General features: G+C 37.8%; 1 protein-coding gene across 1 annotated transcript in view; it reads right to left on the reverse strand.

Moving 5' to 3' along the window:
* Positions 1-1,749: 1,749 nt before the first annotated feature.
* The window catches only part of zgc:77752 (uncharacterized protein LOC393862 homolog), a 64,086-nt gene continuing 40,930 nt past the window's right edge, over positions 1,750-24,905 (reverse strand). Inside the window, exons 4-13 of the mRNA XM_028795004.2 lie at positions 24,246-24,326; positions 23,374-23,492; positions 19,759-19,896; positions 18,964-19,553; positions 17,922-18,182; positions 16,265-16,390; positions 15,994-16,095; positions 15,628-15,708; positions 10,608-10,718; positions 1,750-2,156 (exon numbers count right to left, since the gene is read on the reverse strand). Of these exons, the coding sequence (XP_028650837.1) occupies positions 2,067-2,156; positions 10,608-10,718; positions 15,628-15,708; positions 15,994-16,095; positions 16,265-16,390; positions 17,922-18,182; positions 18,964-19,553; positions 19,759-19,896; positions 23,374-23,492; positions 24,246-24,326 (1,699 nt within the window). The 3' untranslated portion in view covers positions 1,750-2,066. The remainder of the gene's footprint in view (positions 2,157-10,607; positions 10,719-15,627; positions 15,709-15,993; positions 16,096-16,264; positions 16,391-17,921; positions 18,183-18,963; positions 19,554-19,758; positions 19,897-23,373; positions 23,493-24,245; positions 24,327-24,905) is intronic.

Here is a 24,905-nt window from a genome sequence, read left to right on the forward strand (position 1 = left end):
TTCCTGGAAAATATACACAAAAATAAACAATGAGTGAAATGCACAGTGCATTAATAGTAAAAACAGCATAAACTAAAACTCATGCACAGACTTTTCAACACAATACCACATACTGCATGTTCTTAAGATCAACACTGTGTACTTACGAGGTTAAGCAAGAGAGAATCTGGTAATTTATTCAGTCCATTTAGTTAGTTCAGACACAACAACTGTGTACACAAACTTCACATGAATTTACAGTTTGTTAGTAAAACACCAGCAGCTTGCATCATGCACTGAGGTATATAATTTTGTCTTCATGTCTTCTGGGAAACCTAAGAGGAGTCCACACTCACAAGGAAGACATACGGTATACAGATAGACGTTCAGCCTGTTTGGCATATAGCATATGTGCCTACAGCCACTTTGCTTCTTTTCCCAAGTCACTCTTTTATCCTTCATGATGCCCCTACACATTTCTCAAAATGTTATATTGTCATTAAATGACCTAGTTGCCAATATGTTATAAACATCTTGGTCACCACAACTCATCCTTAAAGTAGAAGTCGGCCTTTAGCTTCTGATGCTCCTCATTGTTCAAAATGTTTTTTAAATGCTTTAACAAACGAGACATAATGATACATTATTTACCATTAGTCAAGTGGATATGTACGATAGACAGACAGACAGATAGATGACTCTTTGTTTCTGATGAAGTACAGATCAAACAATACATAATCTATATTACTAATCCACAGTTGTATAATTATATTCATGGACACCGGACGCACTGAGGCGCATGCGCACAGCGCCCCAGAGTCAAACCCAGCGGCTTCCCAGAGTCAGTAGGTGGCGCCCAAACAACACAACCTGTAAACTTGCTCTAATCCACTGTGCCAGCAGTCAGTGTGGCGTATTTGAATCACATAACGGTAATTCAGTATTAAAAGTAAGTTGAATTATGATTCCTAACAGTAGACGACTTCTACCTAACGACACAGCCACAGAAAAATAAAAACAAAACCGCATGGATAAGAACAATAAACGAAGGCTCCTACAACGCGCTTCAGAGACACCAGAAGCAAAGAAGTCACAGCTCCAATAAGAAAGAGCTCAACTAACGGAAATACAAAAACGAGCCCATATGGATAAAAACAATGAACGAAGGCGCCCACAACGCGCTTCTGAGCAAAGGAGTCACGGCTCCAAAAAGAAAGAGCTCAACGATTAGAAATACAAAAACGAGCCCGTATGGATACGACCTGTAAACTAAACCTGAGGTGAAGCGTGCACGCCAGGTTGTACAGTATATATCCACAGATGCCAGAGGCAACAGGCAAGACGTACACACTGCCACCGCTGCCCGAATGCGACCGCCCACACCACCACATATACCACCTTCGTTTAGTACTGTGCCCCTCCAAGCCTGGGTCCGCCGCCATCGTCACTTCAGCATGCGAATCCGCCGCCGTCAGCAAATGACTTCTAGCTGACGACACAGCCATAGAAAAACAAAAACGAGACAGCATGGATAAAAACAATAAATGAAGGCGCCTACAACGCGCTTCTGAAACACCAGAACCAGATGAGTCACAGCTCCAGAAAGAAACTGCTTCAGTACAAATATGTTTATTTAATTGAATGAAAAATTTCCTAGGATGCACCCACCCTCCATGATTTTTCATCCCTCCAAATATCGGAGGGAACAGAAAGTGATTGCCATTCTTGGATTTGCGATTCTTTCCAGAATCACGGGGTTACTGGTAAAATTCTATTATGAGGTATATCATTCATTTAACAACCCATTGTACTTAAAGAGCAACTCTCAGATGGCTTTACAAGTACAGATGCACAATATACAGTTAACCTTGCACCAGCTGGTAAAGTGGCTTACTTAGGGTGACACAATGATTTGGAGGTGAAGACTGAATTTGAAACCTTTTAGGATGACCATTTTAATGCTCTAGCCTTTATGCCACACTGTATATGTAACAGCCAAGTTTTAAACACTATTTCAAGCAGCGGGATTTACAGTCTGTGCCATTATCATAATAGAATTTAGACATATATCAGTTAATGCAGTCCAACTAAGACGTAAACTGTAATTTCCTTTTCTCTTTAATAATGTCCTTGAAGAGTCCTGACAGTCTAGGATACTGCTTTGCTTTTTCAGAGCACTGTAAGATAAAAAGGAATTAATATCAGAAAATGTAGTTAACATTCAAAATGTACTTCAGAATCAGTGCAATAAGCATTATCTGTGCACTAAAGACCTAAACAAAAGTATCTCTGATGCTATGCAAAAAAAAAATCAATAATATGCTAGTACATACTGTGTGAAGAAGTGCTTACACTAAACCAATTATATACATTAAGTTATTGGAAAGAAAATGACAGTATATAAAATGCACCACAAAGGTTAATGACTTACATCAAGAATTAACAAATGTATTTATTGAGCTACAAAGCAGCCTTTGAAATTAATTTCAAACATTTATGCTGATGAAACATTTTACTTTTAATGTACTATTTTGTTTCATTAGATGCTATGCTTTTTCTCCCATTCTGTTGATTATAAACATTATAAACATTCATTAGTGTATAAAAATTAAGTACACCCCATGAAATGTTTTCTTTTTAAACATATGTGAGATACCAACATTTGATCTTTATTTCAATAGCATTTATAGATAAAGGTGATATAATATAGCAAACATTCTGCCACATTTACATTTTGTATTCCATTGTATAACTTAGATAGACATAAATAACAAATTTATCATGTGGAAAAAGTAAGTACACATGCAAATGTATCACTACCTCAAACAGCAAAAATTAGAATCAGACCCACCAGGGTAGGTGCAAATGGTTAGAACATCTTTACAGAGAATCTTGGAGGAACCTGTCCTATTTGAACCTCAGACATTTCGTCTGGTTTGTCCTTGTGGTATAGCGGGTCCACAGTTCTCAGCAAAGGCCCCGTTTTAAAATAAATAATCACCGCGCTCGCAGCTTAGCAAGGGGGCGTGGTGGTTGTGGCTGCAGCAGTTCTCAGGGCGATTTGCGGTGTGGGTGTTTCTCACCTAAGTGCACAGGTGAGAAACTGCCCGCACCTGTGATTGTTCCTGGGGCTGCTAATTTGCCGCAACTGCTATGCCCTCTCGATAAATAGAAGCACGATTTCGGCTAAGGGTAAGGAAATTGAAAAAGAAAGAGAGACAGAAAGAAAGATGGAGGTTGCTGGAGAAAGCAGGAAGTAAGAGGGCCCATGAGGGGAGTGTTTGGCCGACACTCAGTGGGGCTGAAGGAAGCGGTCACTCCAGCTGAGCGATTTAGCAGCTGGAGTGACCAGTAAAAGAGTCGACTGACCGTCAATAGGAGCGGGAGTCGAGGAGGCTTTGGGCTGGTTTAGCCCCAGCATGAGCGCCTTGGCCGCTAGGGAAATAACCCATGTCTCGGTCAGGTTTGGAGCCTGATGTAGCCAAGGATCGGAGGGCTACCGGACAAGAGTGAAAGTCAGCTGTTCCTGCAAGCAGGCGACTCTCCTGTTGAGCATTCCAGATGGGAGTAGCAGGGGAGCCGCCATGGTAACAGAAGACACATGGCTTTTTGTTTTAAAGGATTGCTTCCTGTGATATTTTAACCTCGTTGTTTTTAGAAGATTTTTCTATTTGTTTTTAACCTCCACTTTTCACTTGCTTTTAATGGATTATTTATTTAATGAAGACTAGGGAGCTTCGCTCGCCAACCCCCGTATTTGGTTTTCCGGATACACACTTTTAAGATTTTTTTTTCTTTGAATTGTTGCTATTTCATTAGTTTCACTTTTATTTCAGAACTTCTGTAAAAACAATATTTGTAAACGTGCGAGTCCCAATATGCTGAATCTTTTTAATGAGGTCAGGATAGGTTTCTCTGTTTGGAATTTCAGCACAGACAAAACGATCTACATCATCAGCAGTTAATAATTTTTTTTTTACAAAGTAAAAAAGTAAGTAGAGTTCTGCATTGGACTCCTGTCTGTAAAGTCGAGCTATTTTCCTCTCACAGTTCCAAAAGTACATGGCTTTACCAAGGTGATACCCCAGCTTTTGTCTAGGTTTTTGTACAAGGGCTAGACAGAACGTTTTTGACTCCTGGGGTAAATTTAGGTTTTTAAATAAGCAGACAGATAAATATATATACATTAACAAAGTAACCAATAAATGCATGTGCGGTAAACTCCGTTTTGAAATTCTCAAGATTCTTTATTTGTCACATGCATAGTTATACAGGACAACACGCAGTGAAATGCATCCTGATGCACTTACCAAAAACTGTGCAAAGTTAGAAGAATATCAGTTAGATTAACAAAAAGTCATAGATCAAAAGATAACAGTATAGTAGAACATAATAAATAAGTAAAATGATGTGAATAAAGTAGAATTAAGTGTTAAGGTGCAATAGTGTAGTAATTATTGTGCAAAACCAAAGTTAGACTGGTGCATAGTTAAATGAGGCAGTTTGTTTGTTTGAGCTACTGCGATCTTTACTTTTCTATATTTTCTAATTTTCCTACTTTCATATCCTTTAACTTTCTCTACATGTGTATAGCGCCAACGTTTTGGGTTTTTTTTTGAGCCTTTCTAATTTCACTGGTTTCATAGTCTCTAACCTGTTCTGCATGTGTTAAGCGCCAACGTTTGTAAACGTCTCTATGAAGTTCTACTTTGTCTTTTACTCACTGTCATTTAATTCTGAGCCGGATTGGACATGCTTTTTTTTTCAATTCCACTTGTTCCGGGCTGATAATTACTTTCCTTATTTTCTGAATTTGCACCTCGATTATTCTTTTTTGCTCTTTTTTCTGTCCAACACATTTGAGTCTCTTTTCTCCACGCTTTTCTTTCTTCTTCGTTTAATCGTCGACGTTTCATTTCTACCCTATTCATTTCATTTCTACCCTATTCATTTCTACCATATTGACCTTATACACTTTATATGCACTGACAGCCCTGGAGCTGTGTGTGCTGTATGACTGCCTTTACACTACTGATTTGTTTTTTTTTTTGATATTGCTTGTAAGTAGGGTGTTCTATGTTCCCGTGAGACGCACTGTGGCAGGTCTCTTTCGTCTCGCGGGTCTTTAACTATCAGGACAGGGGACAGGATTTCTTTTTATAATAGATAGACTAGTTTGGAGACACTGCTCTTTATTTATTTGAACATTGTTGTGGATTTTAAATAAAAGCACTTTTGCACTTTTGTGCCATCCCCTTGCTATACTGTTGCCTCACTGTTTAGCTCATCGGTAACATTACCGACGGTGTAGGGTTCAAGGGCTCCCAAACAGCAGATGGGAGCATGGAGCCAAACCTGCATCGTCACAGTCCTTTGTTGTTTAAGTATGTGTTATCACCATGCCTAGTTTGAAAGAGCCACCTGAGGCCTTCAGAAAGAAGACTACAGATGAATATTAGGTTGGGAAGAGATTTAAAAAGATCTCTAAACAATTGAAAATCAACCATTCCACTGTTCCAAAGATCACCTACAAGTGAACAAAATTTCAAACAACTGTCAACTTGTCCGGGCCAGGCCAACTCAGCAAGTTCAGCCAGACAGCAGAATGCAACAAGCTAAAACAATCCTCTAAGAACCCCAGAATTTCTTTACAGTTGATGTCAAAGTGCATGAGTCTACCATTAGAAAGAGGCTGCACAAATTAGACCTACAAGGGAGGTGTACCTGGAGGAATCCTTTGTTGTCCAAAAAGAACATTGTCAAGACTAATGTTTGCCCATGAATACTTAAGTAAAGACGAGGACACCTGGAACAATGTGCTTTGGACAAACAACAAGCAAACATAAAGTTATTTGACCACAGTACCAGAAGGTATGTTTGGCCACAGCACCAGAAGGCACGTTTGGCAAAAACCAAAGACAGCATAGAAGAACATAATATCAACTGTAAAGAATGGTGGTGGAAATGTTGTTGTTTGGGGCTGCTTTGCTGCATCAGGACGGAACAGCTTACCACCACAGAATCCACTATGACTTCTTCATTGTATGGGAGGGTCTGTCAGGATAATGTAAGACTATCTGCCAGAAGGTTAAAACTCAACCAAAAGTGAACCTTGCAACATGACAATAACCATAAACATACTAGTAAATACACCATGACTTAAAGGAAAGAAATGAAAGGTTCTGGAATGGCAAAACCAAAAGCCAGATATTAATTCCATTGTGATGCTGCAGAGGGATTTGAGAAGTTCTATTGTATGCAAGACACCCCTCAAACATTACGTGGTTGAAAGATTGAATTCTAGAGGCATGAAAACACTTTCTCCCAGTTGAGGTCACAGACTGAGAGGCAGTTATAGGAAACACCTACTTGAGTTTGTTACTGCATAAGAGTAAACTTACTTCATCCACAGACAGAAATGGCATTCATTTCATAGATAGATAGATAGATAGATACTTTATTAATCCCAATGGGAAATTCACATTCTCCAGCAGCAGCATACTGATACAATAAATACAGTGATCCCTCGCTATATCGCGCTTCGCCTTTCGCGGCTTCACTCCATCGCGGATTTTATATGTAAGCATATTTAAATATATATCGCGGATTTTTCGCTGCTTCGCGGGTTTCTGCGGACAATGGGTCTTTTAATTTCTGGTACATGCTTCCTCAGTTGGTTTGCCCAGTTGATTTCATACAAGGGACGCTATTGGCAGATGGCTGAGAAGAAACCCGGCTTACTTTCTCTCTCTCTCTCTCTTGCACTGACGTAGGGGGGTGTGAGCAGGGGGGCTGTTCGCACACCTAGACGATAGGGACGTTGCTACCTTCTGTGTGCAGCTGCTTCCTGAAGGACATGCTGCACGGTGCTTCGCATACTTAAAAGCTCGAAGGGCACGTATTGATTTTTGCTTGAAAAACAAACTCTCTCTCTCTCTTTGTCTGCTCCTGACGGAGGGGGTGTGAGCTGCTTTGTGCCACGGTGCTTCGCATACTTAAAAGGCAAACAGCCCTATTGATTTGTTTGCTTTTGTCTCTCTCTATCTCTGTGACATGATCTGCTCCTGACAGGCACTCCTTTGAAGAGGAAGATATGTTTGCATTCTTTTAATTGTGAAACGGAACTGTCATCTCTGTCTTGTCATGGAGCACAGTTTAAACTTTTGAAAAAGAGACAAATGTTTGTTTGCAGTGTTTGAATAACGTTCCTGTCTCTCTACAACCTCCTGTGTTTCTGCGCAAATCTGTGACCCAAGCATGACAATATAAAAATAACCATATAAACATATGGTTTCTACTTCGCGGATTTTCTTATTTCGCGGGTGGCTCTGGAACGCAACCCCCGCGATGGAGGAGGGATTACTGTAATATTAAATTAAAGATTGATAATAATGCAGGTGAAAAACAGACAATAACTTTGTATAATGTTAAATGTTAACGTTTACCCCCCGGGTGGAATCGAAGAGTTGCATAGTTTGGGGTAGGAACGATCTCCTCAATCTGTCAGTGGAGCAGGACAGTGACAGCAGTCTGTCGCTGAAGCCGCTCTTCTGTCTGGAGATGATACGATTTAGTGGATGCAGTGGATTCTCCATAATTGATAGGAGCCTGCTGAGCGCCCTTCGCTCTGCCACAGATGTTAAACTGTCCAGCTCCATGCCTGCCTTCCTCACCAGTTTGTCCAGGCGTGAGGCATCTTTCTTCTTAATGCTGCCTCCCCAGCACACCACCGTGTAGAAGAGGGCGCTCGCCACAACTGTCTGATAGAACATCTGCAGCATCTTATTGTAGATGTTGAAGGACGCCAGCCTTCTAAGGAAGTATAGTCGGCTCTGTCCTTTCTTGCACAGAGCATCAGTATTGGCAGTCCAGTCTAATTTATCATCCAGCTGCACTCCCAGATATTTATAGGTCTGCACCATCTGCACACAGTCACCTTTGATGATCACGGGGTCTATGAGGGGTCTGGGCCTCCTAAAATCCACCACCAGCTCCTTGGTTTTGCTGGTGTTCAGTTGTAGGTGGTTTGAGTCGCACCATTTAACAAAGTCATTGATTAGGTCCCTATACTCATCCTCCAGCCCATTCCTGATGCAGCCCACGATAGCAGTGTCATCAGCGAACTTTTGCAAATGGCAGGACTCCGAGTTGTATTGGAAGTCCGATATATATAGGTTGAACAGGACCGGAGAAAGTACAGTCCCTTGTGGCGCTCCTGTGTTGCTGACCACAATGTCAGATGTGCAGTTCCCAAGACACACATACTGAGGTCTGTATTTAAGATAGTCCACGATCCATGCCACTAGGTATGAATCTACTCCCATCTCTGTCAGCTTGTCCCTAAGGAGCAGAGGTTGGATTGTGTTGAAGGCGCTAGAGAAGTCTAGAAACATAATTCTTACAGCACCACTGCCTCTGTCTAAGTGGGAGAGGGATCGGTGTAGCATATAGATGATGGCATCCTCCGCTCCCACCTTCTCCTGATATGCAAACTGCAGAGGGTCAAGGGCGTGTTGAACCTGTGGCCTAAGGTGGTGAAGCAGCAGCCTCTCCATGGTCTTCATCACATGTGATGTCAGAGCAACAGGCCGAAAGTCATTCAGCTCACTAGGACGTGATACCTTTGGGACTGGGGTGATGCAAGATGTTTTCCAAAGCCTCAGGACTCTCCCCTGTTCCAGGCTCAGGCTGAAGATGCGCTGTAGAGGAACCCCCAGCTCCGATGCACAGACCTTCAGCAGTCGTAGTGATACTCCATCTGGACCCGCTGCTTTGCTGGCACGAAGTCTCCTCAGCTCTCTGCTCACCTGCGCTGTTGTAATTATGGGTGGGGATGTCTCTCCTATGCTGGTATCAGCAGAAGGATGTGTGGAGGGTGCAGTACTCCGAGGTGAGAGTGAGAGTGGGTTAGGGTGGTCAAACCTGTTAAAGAAGTTGTTCATTTGGTTTGCTCTCTTCACGTCTCTCTTGATGGTGGTACCCCGCTTCGAGCTGCAGCCAGTGATAATCTTCATCCCATTCCACACTTCCGTCATGCTGTTATTCTGCAACTTCTGCTCCAGCTTTCTCCTGTACTGCTCCTTTGCCGCCCTGAGCTGGACTCTAAGTTCCTTCTGCACGCGCTTGAGCTCATGCTGATCACCGTCTTTAAAAGCCCTTTTCTTCTGGTTCAAAAGGCCCTTGATGTCACTTGTAATCCATGGCTTGTTGTTAGCATAGCAGTGTACAGTTCTTACTGGAACTACAATGTCCATACAGAAGTTGATGTAGTCAGTAGTACAGTCAACAACTTCCTCAATGTTCTCACTATGTGATCCCTGCAGGATATCCCAGTCTGTAGTTCCAAAACATTCTCTCAGAGTATTCTCAGCCTCCAGGGTCCACTTCCTGAATGATCGTGTGGTTGCAGGTAGGACCTTCACTTTTGGTTTGTAGTGAGGCTGAAGCAGAACCAGGTTATGATCTGCTTTCCCAAGCATACTGATAAAAACAATATTAATTAAAGAGTTTTTATCAGTATGCTTTCATTTCTCATTGAATACATTATCACAAAGTAACATTGTAATTTTTTTAATTACATCACCTTTGATATAGTATGTTCATATATACTAAATAAAAAATATTTTTTAATGTTGAAATAAAATTAATAAAATTAAAAAAAAAAACTTTTCATGGGATATACTTACCCTTTCACATGACTGAATTAAATAACTGGTAATGCTAAAAGGAATCTTGTTTTAATTATAAGGAAATACTACCATTTTAGAACAAAGTTTCTTTAAAAAATACACATACAATAGAAAACAGCTGCACAGGCTGCAGACCTATAAATACCTGGGAGTGCAGCTGAATGATAAACTGGACTGGACTGCCAATACTGATGCTCGGTGTAAGAGAGGACAGAGCCAACTACACTTCCTTAGAAGGCTGGCGTCTTTCAACATCTGCTGCAGATGTTCTATCAGACAGTTGTGGCGAGCGCCCTCTTCTACGCGGTGGTGTGCTGGGGAGGCAGCATAAAGAAGAGGGACACCTCACGCCTGGACAAACTGGTGAGGAAGGCAGGCTCTATTGTAGGCACGGAGCTGGACAGTTTGACATCTGTGGCGGAGTGACGGGCGCTGAGCAGGCTCCTGTCAATCATGGAGAATCTACTGCATCCACTGAACAGTATCATCTCCAGACAGAGGAGCAGCTTTAGCGACAGACTGCTGTCACTGTCCTGCTCCACTGACAGACTGAGGAGATCGTTCCTCCCCCACACTATGCGACTCTTCAATTCCACCGGAGGGGAGGGGGTAAACGGTAACACTATACAATGTTATTGACTGTTATACCTGCCTCACACTCTCCACCTTGCACTTTTTAACTTGCACTGTGTTTTTATCACTCTTTAATTAATATTGTTTTTATCAGTATGCTGCTGCTGGAGTATGTGAATTTCCCCTTGGGGATTAATAAAGTATCTATCTATCTATCTATCTATCTATCTATCTATCTATCTATCTATCTATCTATCTATCTATCTATCTATCTATCTATCTATCTATCTATCTATCTAAATAATTTATTTGCCCATGACAAAAAAAACTAAATGGCTTTTGCATGTGCTTTTATTTTTTTTTTACCTGTGTAAAAGATTTGATCATTCGAGAAATGATAGCCTCTTCTGAGCTCAGGGGCTTGCTGGTAATCTGACATATACAATCAAGGATGCAGAATATTGTTTCTTCCTGGCACTGTGTGAAAACACAACAAAATTGATGTTTTTTACAATTAAATACTAATGATTTAAATGATAATTTATTAAAAACATCTAAGCAATTTGGCTGATTTGTCTAATAGAATGAATACAATGAGAACTGGGTACATTTTAACACATTCAAACATAACATTCTCAAAATTGACAAAAGCAGCAGAAAATATTAAAATAACTGATGATCATAGAAGTTTTCCTTAACTAATATGTTTAAGTACATACACTATTATCAATCTTCATGACTGTTTAGCAAAGAACTTCAACATGACTGACATAAACTGCTTTTAATCCACCACACAGAGGGAAGCACGCATTAATCCACTATGGCAGCACATGGATTCTGCATGACAACAAATAAAATAATCACTTCCTGTTTTTTCTTTTTTTGTTGTTGTTGTCATGGCAGAGAACTGTTTAAAATTAATACAGCTCCCTCTACCTAAAAGTATCTGAATTCGAATAAACTATGGTGAAATAAAAGTATGCTTCTTAACAGGGATTATACGCAATCTCTGCAAGGAATGATAAAGTGACAAATAAGATGCATCAACTTACTCATGTATTAAATGAGAAACAAAAAAAAAAACTTTTTTGTTACTTTGGTGGTCCATATACCCCCGTATACATGTGGGCTAGACACCCCCTCACATCATAAATATGCCAAATTATCAAAAACAGTATGTACTGTATCCTCAGTATTTCCATTAGTACTAGAAATTGCTTTAACCTTCATCTCAGTGCCAGTACTGGAACAGACCTAGGAACAACTTTGAGGCCCTATCAAACTATAGTGGCACCAGTTTATAAAACACTTTTGCAGCTTGTGGTGTCCCCGAATACTACAACCGGTGCAGAACATAAGTGATCAGAACTCCAAAGTAGCTTTTGGGCTGCCTACTCTTCTAAAAGGGTGACACAGTTAAGTAACCACAAAATGCTATCTACCAGTCTGGAGACTTTACTCTGAAAGGGACAATATGGTCATCAAAATGATACATCCTACTCACACATCTTCTTTGCATTGAAAATGACGGCATTTAGAAGTCACAAGGCAGTGAATTGTCACTTAGTAGTTAGGCCAGCAAAGAAGCCAAATCTAAGCCTTAAAAATTGATAAAACACTTTACCACATTTAGCAAACCTAACTTTTGGGGCATGCAGCATTGCCACAGTTAACATTTATCTGATAGAAAGAAATGACAAAAACTTGTCATTAGATTGTAGTACTCAATCTATTTTGCATTGTATGTTTGTTTTTTTTAATGCCATTTACCATTCTGACAGCATTTTTTATATATTACTTTCTTAAACTACACTTTCAGGCAGTATAATTATAAAGTGACCATGACTGCAGCCTTACAGCCAATCGTAACTAGACATTAATCCCAGGCTTGGTCACTCTCTGTTTGAAGTTTGTATTTTATTCCTGTGTTTGAGTGTTTTTCCTCTGGTACTCCTACTTCCTCTGCAGAAACTCATACAGGAAAATGATGGATATACTGTAAACTGTGATGCTGAAATAACAGCATGGCTATTTCATTTCAAATTAAGGAAATTGAAATGCTAATGAGGTTTACTAAAACATAGCAAATTGACTGTTAAGGAGCTCCATGGTGCAAAAATAGCACAAATAAAAGGAGACAATGTACTTAAATAAATAACAATTTGCAATATCAGAGTAAAACAGAAAAATACTTTTAACACTAGAATTACCAGTCTACGAAAAAACTCGTAGATCCGGCCCACCTGAAAACCGTTCTCACTTCTCCGCCAGCGTCTTTGTCTTCTAAATGTGCCGATTAAGATGAGCAGCAAACAGCCGGATATTCCATCCCCCACCGTTGCAGAACGTTCACTAAGTTTTCCCAGCTCATGCCTTGTTTGATTATCTGGGGGTGACTAAACTGCTGGAGTTTTAGAGTGGAAATAATAGATTGTTATTTGGAACACACGCATTTCATGTGTGTGCCGTTTCTACAGTAATCTGTGTAAACACATTGTTAAAACAGAAACTTTTTCATGTTTTAGTAATAAATGTTACAAAATGTAGGCATAAACTATATAATGTGTGAACCCTGAAATCCAAAGATCAAATAAACACTTTCACAAAAAGTTCAAGAACAATACAACACCTTCTGTGGCGTAATGCTAAGATTTGCTGACACAGAGCGCAGCAGCCCTGCCGTATTTCCAAGACCCGAGTTTGATTTCCTGCTGGAGAGAAAGTGTAATTTTTTTTTTCTTTTTAACCTCAAACGTACATAAAATTTATAAATTGGTATGCCCTGTAAATCGTTAAGTTTAAAATGTCGATTGCGGTTATTTCTGTTGATTAATTAATGCTTTTTACTTAGAGTCAGAACAGGAGCTTATTCAGCTTCTGATCTGACTCTAACAGCGCCAGTATAAATTCACACCCGATCTGACGCTGTTCGTTTTCAAATAATATTGCATTACTTCAACGATGTTTTCTGATTGGTACTATTCGCGTCATAAAATGATTTCTTCAAAACGTCACATATATTTGTCTCTTTCTTTTTTTTAAAATGTGCATTGATCACCGCCAGCATGTTGTAGCACACAGCAACTGGCCACCTGCATGTTCTTGCGCGCACTGAATAAGACAGCGCTGTATGCAATCATCAGATTCAAATGTTAACAGTTCACACACACGCAAGGATCGTCTTTCCTACATTTACAACGTGTGTACCTGTTACAATGTACACACTTCTGTCTATGCTGTGGTTTCTATTACACACCTGAAAGAAAGACACAATATATGTGAAAACATCCTCACACTAATGCAATATTATTTGAAAATGAACAGCGTCAGATCAAGTGTGAATTTATGCTGGAACTGGAAATTCTCTGATGTTGAATCAGTTCTGTATGGTTGTGGGCGTGGGTGTGAGTGGTGGACATAACTGGGAATTACTGTGAATGCGAGTGGTGTTTTGAGATTATGAATAGAGCTGCAAATTACAGGGAATTCTCAGATGTGGAATTCTCAGATATAGCGAGATAAAACCTGACACACAAACATAGGTGAATCAGTTGTGCTTGATTATTATTTTGAGCAAACAGACACCGCAATGGCCACAGCTCTGTCACGAAAGAGGAGGTTGTCCCCTTCGGAGGCTTTGGCTCTGCTGCAAGAAATGGATGATTGTGACTCAGACTGTGGCGAGAAACTTATTTTTGATATCGAGGAAGATGATGAGACAGACACAGAGGAGAGTCTAGATGAGGATTCTGTATCAGAGAAATTGAACAGAAGCCCTCCCCACAAGAAACGTCCAGTCCAACATAAGAACAGCGCAGCTGCACCAGGCATAAAGGCAAAAGATGGCACCATTTGGATACAAAAAATAAACGTGTAATGCCACAAAAAGTGCATGCAGACACTTCAGTTTGCAAGCACTGCTACGAGAATGCAGTCACAAGTACACTGCAGAGCTATAGCGCGTCTTTATGTGAAAACAGCAGTGTCAGATGGGGAGTGTCTGATGATTGCATATAGCGCTGAAGTTACTGCTCTTTACTATGCTTTCCTCTGCATATCCTGGAGTACAAAAGAAACAGCATACAGCAACATGTGGGGACTGGCAAGATCAGGGAAAAAAACACGTGGTCACTGATTACAAACCGCAAAATGTTATGCGAATGAATATGAATAATATGAATAATGTTGCATCCGTGCCATAAACATTTCCAAAATGTACTATACAGGTCATAAAACGAATAATTCCAAATATCATACATACCTATGTCTTTGGTTTTATTTTTTTTTTGACATCATGGACCATAAGGTGCATACTAATTCAGTGTGAGTAGGGATAATCAATAAAACTGAATAAAAAGAAAATCAAGTGACGGTGATATACGAAGAAGGCAGATTCGCCAGCGTTTGTGTGTCAGGTCCCTGGGTGGGGGGGGGGGGGCGATAGTATGTATTGTGATACACTGCAGAGCTATAGTGCATCTTTATGTGAAAACAGCAGTTTCAAAAGGGGGGGGGGGGGATAGGGAGGATCCTGAATGCGATTGAGAAAAAGAAAAAGTGAATAAAAAAAAAAAAACAAAGCTAACCTTTACAAGTATCATAAATTAAACTGGCTGTTACAGACTGAAATCAAATGTATGTTTTTATTCTAAAATACTAAGAATAAGAGCAGCTCACTCCTCAAAAGGGAGTTGTGCAGGATCGAACTCATGACTTTCTGATTCCCAGTCAGCAACTGATACTGTTGCGCCACAGCGGCAGTCATAGTAAATGAGTGTCAATGTCGCATGCTAAGGCGGCTTTTTTATCTGCAGTTATATTTTTGAATAAAAGCGCACTTGTTCTGTTATATTTGTACCTTTTGTGAAAGTGTTTCTTTGATATTTGGACTTCAGGCTTCATACATTATACAGTTTATGCCTACATTTTGTCATTTACTACTAGAATATGAAAAACGTTTCTGTTTTAAAAATGTGTTTACACAGATTACTGTAGAAACGGAACACACATGAAATGCGTGTGTTCCAAATAACGATCTATTATGTCCACTCTAAAACTCCACTTCACTCCCAGATAATCAATCAAGGCATGAGCTGGGAGAAGTTCGTGCACATTCTAAGTCGGTGGGGGGATGGAATAGCTGGCTGCTTGCAGCTTGTCTTTATCTGCACATTTAGAAGACAAAAGTCGCTGGCGGAGAGGTGTGAACGGATTTAAGAAGCGATTTAATATGGGACGGATCTACACAAGTTTTTTCATAGGCTCTGGTAATTCTAGTGTTAAAGAGAAATTATTCAAACAAATATTCAAATACAAGTAGAATATAATATAACTACAGAACAAAATCATGACCTTTCTTCATTAAGTTACAGGGTACATCACTGACCTTCTGTAAAGCCCAGAGATGTTTTGATTTATTTTCACTTGATGACAACAGTCCTATATCTGCAGATGACAAAACTGGTTCCTAAAAAGAAAAAACAGAATAGAGATAAGAAACCTTCATTTTACATACCAAAGTGCTTGTACATGTGATTTCGTATATGTTTTAAAAATGGACAACAAGTATGTTAACTGAGTCAGATCCAGGGATTGAACCAGCTACCTTGTAGTTTACACTCAGTTCTACAGCCACTAGGCCACCATTCCTGTCTATAGGCCAAACAGGCAAAAATCTATTGGTTCACCATAATAATTATTTTTAATGAGAAAATACAGTAAAGATAGAATTCAACTTTCATACTCTACTGACCTTAAGTTGTTCAAACCAACACCACAGCAAGCAACTCAGGACTTTAGGATCTGTCTCGGACAACAGCAAGCCCCAGGCACGTTCAGGCTTATTCATCTCAGTCTAGAAGGGTATTGAAGAGAGCACAAAAATATCTTTATTAATTAATATGCCTCCAAAGGGAAATAAGAACTTTGTGCTTTTTTATTTTTGTTTTTCTACAGTTTGTTCCATACTTTATATTAAAAAAGAAAATCAGAGAAAATATTGAAAAATCAGTTCACATTCTTACTTGAAACCATCGAGTTTTTCTCTGGAACTCTTTCCCAATGCATCCGTCTGCTGCCATTGCAATAGCAACCACCTTTGACAGGTCTGACATATGAGATTTTGGGGAATCACAGTCAGGCCAACTCTTCTATAGAACATAAAGAGCAGTTGTTTAAATATCAGATAGCAGGACATAACTCTTTCGACATTAACACACAATCTTAATACATGTGGATGTTGCAAATTTGGAAGTTTCTTAAAATTAATATACTGTATATGCTATAAGATAAATTCAAAAGTCAAAAAGATGGAACTAAGTAAACCAAATATGGGCAACTGTCCTGCAACATCACATACTATTCTTTGCATCTTTGCTCTTATTCATTGAACAAAATATTCAGTGAAATAATAGAGTGGTTAGAAGTTTTGGATTTGTGAATGTAATGACAGCCAAGATTGAGAATAGAAGAAAATGTCACAGACCAGGCAAAATGGACTTGGCAACTAATGAACAAAATGAGTTCAGCAGTGCACATAGGGACCTCTCGCTGAAGAGGTTACAAAGCATTCTAGGCAATCACTGACACAAGTGCAAGTAGAATGCATAAAGACATGTCAGTTGCTCTAGTGCATATTAATATTCAAGTAAGCTACATTTAGTTGTATTTCCTTCTACATTTCTGAGGAGATTGGCTTTGTTTGTGCCTAGAGCTGTGCTCTACTTCTCTGATTCATTTGTATGGTATACCAAGCTATGCAGATAGTACAGTACACACATTCCATACTAAGGTTATACAAGACTGTCAACAATTAATTCATGTTTATTAATTTACTGAAAGTATTAATTTGTAAGATAAGCTGCAATAAAGCAGTAAGACACGTCTACCTGTAAGGACGAAGCCAAGTTTTAACAAATGAGGTGAAAACGAGACAATTCACCCCTATTTCAGCATTCATGTTATATACTGTAAATGCTATAAAAGACAGACGGCCATCCCAACTAGGATAGGAACAGAGCTCCAGTCTATAGTGAACTGACTGCCTGGATTCCGGGAACAATTCATAAACCCAAACAGAAGATGGCAGTGTTCCTTAAGAATAATCCCAATCAGGACACCCACAGGGTTGCATGGGAATTAGAGTGCAGAAGTACAACTGTGTCAGGGTCCTTAGGTACTGTCAAAGGGCACTGTTGAGGGGGTACAATACTGGTGTCCACGTGACCCAGAAATGCTCCCGACCGGCAATGTGGTGACACCACAAGCAGTCCTGGGTTATGCTTGAAAAGAAGCTTGCTGGCTCACATTGACAAGTTAGAGTCCAGAGGCAGCAGGCAACACTCAGTGGGAGGATAAAAGGAGAAAGGATTTGATTTGTATTGTGATTGATTTGTTGACATTTACATGGGTGATGGGTAAAAGGTGTTTTGTGGATAAATAAAAATATTTTATTTTATCCCAGTAACTTATTGGGTATTACTGTGTCTGATGTTTGGGGCTCAGTGACACCCCCTGGAGGTTATAAAACATAGCATAGACCGATTAAGTCGAATTTATTTGTGCATTCAGTGTATAGCTCAAAAATTAACATGATCATTTTTATCTTCTGTATGTGTTTAGACCAGAAAACACTACACATTGTTTGAAGCTCAACATTACTACCAGTACTGAAACTCTTACCTCCATTACTGTAACACTCCTCTTATAACAAGGTGCCTTATTCGTTCCATATTTTGTAAAACTGGAATTTTTCAACTCATTGCCTACACACAAAGTTTCTGTTTGACAAGACATTTTTCTTTCACTAAGAATCTTTAAGTCTTTGTGCATTTTTTCAGCACCCTGTTCTTGAGTAAGTAAAGTTTCTGTTTGTTTCCATCTGGTCACTGTAGAACTGGAGGAGTTTGTTTTTGTTACTGGAATTCTTGAGCTGTGTAAATTCTTAAGCATATACATTAAATAAACATTATTAGAATATAAGCAATGACTGCACATTATCCAAGTCATAGACATCCAAATGTATCATATTTATAATGAGAATAGTACTTGTTTTAGTTTAAAGGTGAATATGGTATATTTAGGGATCTTAATATCATTACATTTTATTTAACTGATACCTTTATCCAAAGCAACTTAAAACATTTGAGAGATACAACTGGTTGTATTTCTTTTATTGTTTTTCCTATTGGATCACATTCAGATGAAGTGACCTGCTCATAGCCACACACTGTCAGGAGTAAGATTTGAATCTACAACCTTAGGGTCTGAAATTCAAAGCCTTAACCACTACACCACATTGGCTGCCTGACCAATGTGACTTTTTTAACAAGTGTTTGGAGTTTATTTGGGAAGTAACAAACATAATAAGATCCCAATCTATAAGAAAGACTACACATATTTTCATTAGCAAATTAAGAAAAACAAAAATTAGATATATTCAAATGATAGCTGTATATAATCCATATATTTTATGCACTCATTGTAGGAAACTGGGTCAAGTGAGAAAAACTCACATACAATTTCAAACAAAAACAGAAGCAAATGTGTGTTTCTGAACAATAAAATTTTACAAATGCTTTTATATAAAAAAGTTGAAATGCAAAAAAGACAGCAAAGTTATATTTCTATATATCACACAAGTACCATATATAAAGTATGTCAGAGCTGAATTTAATATTCAGATCCATGATCACTGTACTATAATGGTAAAATATTGTTTTACCTTTACTTTCTCTTCCAGGACAATCTTCCTGAGATCAGAATCACTGTGGCTTCTCTTAGTCCAAAGTAATCCTCTTCTTTGCTCCAGTAACTGTTCATTTTCATTCCAAAAATTAAAGGAGTTAATTGATGGATGTAAAAAGTTATCTGGATCCTTAAACATGGCCTTGGTGCTTAGAGGCTTCTGTCTAGATAATGTCTGTCTTATCATTTCGGTTAAGTGTCTTCTTTTTGCTTCAAGTTCCATTTGCTCCTGCATAGCACTATAATCTGTCTTATTGAGTGCAATCATAATTAATCTTTTGCAAATTACATGCACAAGTTTTGGAATATTTTTAAGTTTACGAGCTTCATCCCCATGTAGTAAATGCTTCTGACGTATAAGGTACTGTTGTAGAGTGAAACGGTATGTGCTGTTGTCCACAGTAGCATACATGACAAAGTGGGAAGCAAGGAACTGGGCAAAGTCATAGACTAAGTTTATCTGAGCTTGGGTTTGAATAGAAGAAGGGCGCTTTAACCTGACAAAGTGGATGGCTTCACTTGCATTCACATGAGCAGCATAAACCAAGTAACAAGCAATGAGGACACCTATAGACAAGGATAGAAGGCAAACATTATTAGGTTTCTCAGTTGAGCCTTCAAGTGTAAAGTAACTTTCAAAAACATTTAAGGGCAAAGAAGAAGTAGTGGAAGTGAAGGATGCCCAAGTGGACTTAAATAATATGTTAATTGTATAAAACTCTACTCCCAATGCCTATTGTCAGAAACTTGAACAATTAGACCTTGAACTTACCTGTCCTTCCCAATCCAGCATGGCAGTGCACTGCCACTTTTCCCTCCTTCTCAGCAAATGCCATTACTTTGACCATATCTAGCATCCGTATTAGAGATGACACTCCAAAGTCTGGCATGCCAAAGTTGAAGAAAAATACTATAAAGATTAAGCAAAAAACAAAAGTTACCCTAAATAAATGTGTGTATCACCTGTTCTTTATCTTTTCTAATATAAAACAAATAAAAAATAAGCCAATAATCCAAACACAAAAGGACCAGCTACTACTATATATCAACCTAGAATTTCCATATAAACTTAAAGATATAACTGACTTCTCAAGCGATCTGTGACTCAAAGAAAAGAAAAAGACTTTAAATTTTTAAAAATAAAGCAATACAACTTTGTATTATACACATTTACAGATATAAAATTTTGAGTTATACTCTGCAATTATGTTTTCTTTTAAAGGATTTCAAAACATTTATATTATTTTTTAAAAAGTTGGCATATAGTAAAGAATGATGAATAGGTTTAAAGATCTCAGATTACCAGAAAAAATACTTTTATCCTTTATTACCATAACGGTGCATTGAGTTTGATTTTTTGAAACCTAAACAATAAAGCATCAATGAAAATATACAATGTAAGGAAAACAGTAATCACAGTTCCTCATTTTAGGAAAAACACATAGACATATTCTTATTATAAGAGATGCTTAAGCAAGATACTGTATGTTTATGTGTCTTACAGCTTGTTTTAAAAAATAAGGTAGCACCCTCATCTTGGCTGACTTAAAATGTTCATTAGATGATTAAATAGTAAGAAGAAGGTAGGTGGAGTGTGATAGTGGAAAAGTTCTTAATGTGTTTAAGTTCTAATAAAGCAGAATGCATCCATGGTGGGGAGGCAGCATCCAATTATTTCAGAACTGGTGCAATCATCCTCTTTAGCTGCTTCTTCTCCTTAAGACTCCGTCACACTATGTTTCATACAGGTTTGATTTTGTCTCAAGTCATAGAGGTGGGCTCATTTGTAAGTGAGAAATAGTAAGCAATGGTGCTAACCTGGAAGTATAATGCATATAATGCTGACTCAAGGATAATAAGTTTTTTACTGTTTAAACAGAAGAGAGACTCACCTGTCTGATGTCTCGTGTTTGTCACAGCAGCATTTTATTGGCTGTCAGCATGCAGCAAATTTGTGGTACTTTACAAATATGAAAACTGTGCTGAAACATTGTTACAACGTTGTGCAATTTATCATACTTTGTAACTGCACCACGTCAGTCAAACATCTTAAATTTGCAGATGACATAACACTAATAGGCCTCATTTCAAACAATGATGAGTCCATATATATACAGACAAGAGGTGGACAATCTGACATTTTGGTGCAGCCATAATAACTTGGTCCTTAACATTCAAAAAATCCAGAAGATGACCTACAATTTCAAGAAACAGTCAACCTGCTCACCTATCACTTGCTGTAAATGGCTTAGCCATTAGGATGACAGAATCATTTAAGTTTCTGGGCATCGTGCTGTCACAAAACCTTAAGTGGGACAATAACATCACACACATTATTAAGAAATCCCATGAGAGAATGTTCTTTTTAGCATCAGCCAAGGAAATTCAATCCCTCTTGCAATATTGGTCCAGTTCAACATAGCCATCATCAAGTCCATTCTGACCTCATCTATAACTGTCTGGTTTAGTGCTGCCTCTGTTCAGGCTAAGGTCAACTTGCAGCATACAAGTATCATCAGAGCCTGTGAAAGGATCATTGGCTGTGACTTATTCCAAAGACTTCTCCCCAGCAGTTTTTCTCCTAAACAGTTTTCTTCCACATGTAGTTATTCTAAGCAATTGGGTCTGAGCTTCTACTCAGTATCTATGTATACTACACACTAGACTGCCTGGACATTTTATTCCTACCATCTCTTTATTTTTTGTAATGCCCTTGCATGCTGCATCATATTTTACCATTTTATATTTTATCTTCTTACATTTATCTTTTGTATTTTGTGTTGTCTTTATATGTTACACCAATACTATCAAGACAAATTCCTAATACACATTAGTGTACCAGGCCAATAAAGTGAATTCTGATTTTGATTCCAATTCCTTGTTATGTTATCTGATATCATACAGAAATCCAGCAACATCAGACAATAAATTTGACATTATCTCAAACTAGACGTCATATAATAATAATAGACCTACAGTCATTTCAGTCATTGTTTGCTTTAGCAATCTTAACTTTTTAACTTAGAAAGAATAGCTTCTGGTGAGTTTACTTGACATTATTAGATATGCTGACCTTCCAGGTTAGTTTGCTGGAAATGGTGATGTCCAGGAACTTGTAATTCTTCAATATTTATATAAACTGGCAATTAACATATAAATGTGAGAGTTTTATTTTCCTTTGTATAAAATTAACCACCACTTGTTTTGTATATTTTTCATTTAATTCCAGACTATTTAGGTTGCAATATTTAACAAGTTCAGTTACCTCAGTCCTTTATGAAAACTCCTATTAATTTAATGAGAGTGCCACAAATGTGGTGTTATCTGCAAACCTGAACCCTCTTTCAGAATCGCCATGTGAAATTTGTATAAAATGAATTAAAAAGTTGTGGTAAAACACATCTCTATGGCTCTGGGATTAGGGGCTGAGAGATGTTATCCTTCAGTCTCATCCCCTCCTTCCTGACAGAAAGAAAATCCAGCAACCAGTAACAAAATGACAAATAAAAACCTACATTTGTGTGAAAGGCTGAGTTGTATTCAGTACTTTCCATGCAATTACACATATTGAAGAATACCATGAAATCCCCAGGCAAACTAGACCCTCCACTGATCTATTGATCGAGAAGTAATGCGTGTTAAATGGGAAAATGGAAATGAGTTGGTCAAATAATTTCATCATAACAAATGTTAAAAGGCAGGTAATACTGTAGGTCTTAAGTATCCACAAAGAAACAAGGATAGATCCAGAAGGCCACTGAAGACATATCTAATTGCTTTTGTTCAGTCCATTGCTTCATCTTCTTCAGCTGCACTGGCAGCCAGCCACATCTAACGTGACTATGTAATTTTTTTGCCAGTCTTTAAAATTCAATACATGTCAAAGAGAATGTTACTACAGTTTCAATGTTGATAAATCTTTGCTGTCTGAGATGTAAGAAGAGACTATACTCATTTTAATTATTACTGACAAAAGTACATGTCAGTGGTGGTTTGTAACCAAAAACAAAATTTCATTTAGAGATATAGAAGTCTAGATTCAATATTTCATGAACTCAGAGAACCACAAGAAATATGATAAGACATAGGAAGGTGGATGTAAGATGTAAGCATTTCAAGATATAAGCAGATGACATAAGAAATCTGATAAAGGATGCTTGCATGTTATCTCTATAAATGAAATTTATGTAACAGTGATGCCATAACTTGATACACAAAACCAGTAACTGATCCTACATATGAGGCAAACAATGAAACTGAATATTATGTCAACTCATTCTCAATACTAGCTTATGTTTGTTTTGATTTTACTACTGAGTACACACTCTTTTATTTTAATTGCAGGTCCTTTTGATCCCACTAAAACTGGGTACATCACATAACTTACTATTATTATCCATGAAGACTTCTGGCAAATATGAAAATCCACTGGATGGTTCAAGAAGTGATCCGCAATGGGCATGCTCCCCTGGAATTTGCATATTGATAACAGACTTGATGTTACATCTGAAATGAGAATATGAACATCAATTATCCATCAGTTAAAAACTCTTCAGGGTCTAGTACAAATTTAATCTTGAGTATACAAAATATTATTTCAAAGAGTTTGGGTATTACTAATAAAAATAAGCATGCATTTTATTCTTTTGCTGTTTCATTTTGAATATATTGTGACAATGGGCATTGAGGCTCTCAAGGTCCACTTTTATATTCCACATCAAATAAAATATTTTACATACAGTGCATCCGGAAAGTATTCACAGCGCATCATTTTTTCCACATTTTGTTATGTTACAGCCTTATTCCAAAATGGATTAAATTCATTTTTTTCCTCAGAATTCTACACACAACACCACATAATGACAACGTGAAAAAGTTTACTTGAGATTGTTACAAATTTATTAAAAATAAAAAAATTGAGAAAAACACATATCAGGGTATACAGCAAGGAAAATCTAACACAAAGCATTTTAAAATTATATTAAATAGACTACTTAAATTGTTAAAAAACCTGTTTTATTAACTCCATCATTTGTTAAAATACTTGATTTATCAACTCCAAAAAGCTATTGTTTCAGTACTCTTAAGTGATTATTTAAAACTCTGTATCAAAACTGACTGACAAATGAATGCTGGCAAATATTTTCTTTTGTTCTGAAACTTTCTTCTACCATTAATTTATACCATCCGAGCACCACCAGCAAACAAACCATCATTCTCTTTACTAGACTAAGTCACTCAACATTACATAAAACTTACTGTGAAAATTGTTCTATAATCTTATATTCCTTTATTAGAGGTGTAGATGGCCGTACCATAGCAAGAATATTATCCGTTATCCTAGGGATAAAAAAAAATACAATTGCTAGATAAGCAAATTTATGTTTCATAACTTTATATGAAAGAGATGACACACATTTAAAATTGTCACGTCAAAAGGAGTTTTTGTATCCTTAGTTAAAATGCTTATTACTTCTAATAGTGCTCATCATAAAACATGAACTACTGTTTGTAAAAAGAAAAAATGTTTTAAGCTCCTAAACCTTTTACATCAAGGTGCATATTTAATAATGAAAAGACATAATTTTAATTTATGAAAAATGCTAATGCATTGTTAAAATAAATGTCATGAACAGTTGATATACTTGGTTTTTTAATTAATTTGTAAACAATACTCACATATTTAATATTTTAATATTCAAAACCCATTTGAGTTGCACTGAATTATTCTAATATCTTATGATCCCAGAAGTGAGTACCACTGTGGCACAGAAGTTAGTTTTATTTACCTCATAGCTTCAAACACCTAAGTTCACTTTCCAGCTGAATGTACTTTACTTGTTCCAAGGTTTCCTTATGCATTTTCTCTTCCTACTTAATTTCTGCTGAAACCCCATAGTGACCGGGAGTGATTAATTA

This window comes from Erpetoichthys calabaricus, chromosome 1 (genome assembly GCF_900747795.2).
Source record: "Erpetoichthys calabaricus chromosome 1, fErpCal1.3, whole genome shotgun sequence".
Lineage (NCBI taxonomy): Eukaryota > Metazoa > Chordata > Cladistia > Polypteriformes > Polypteridae > Erpetoichthys > Erpetoichthys calabaricus.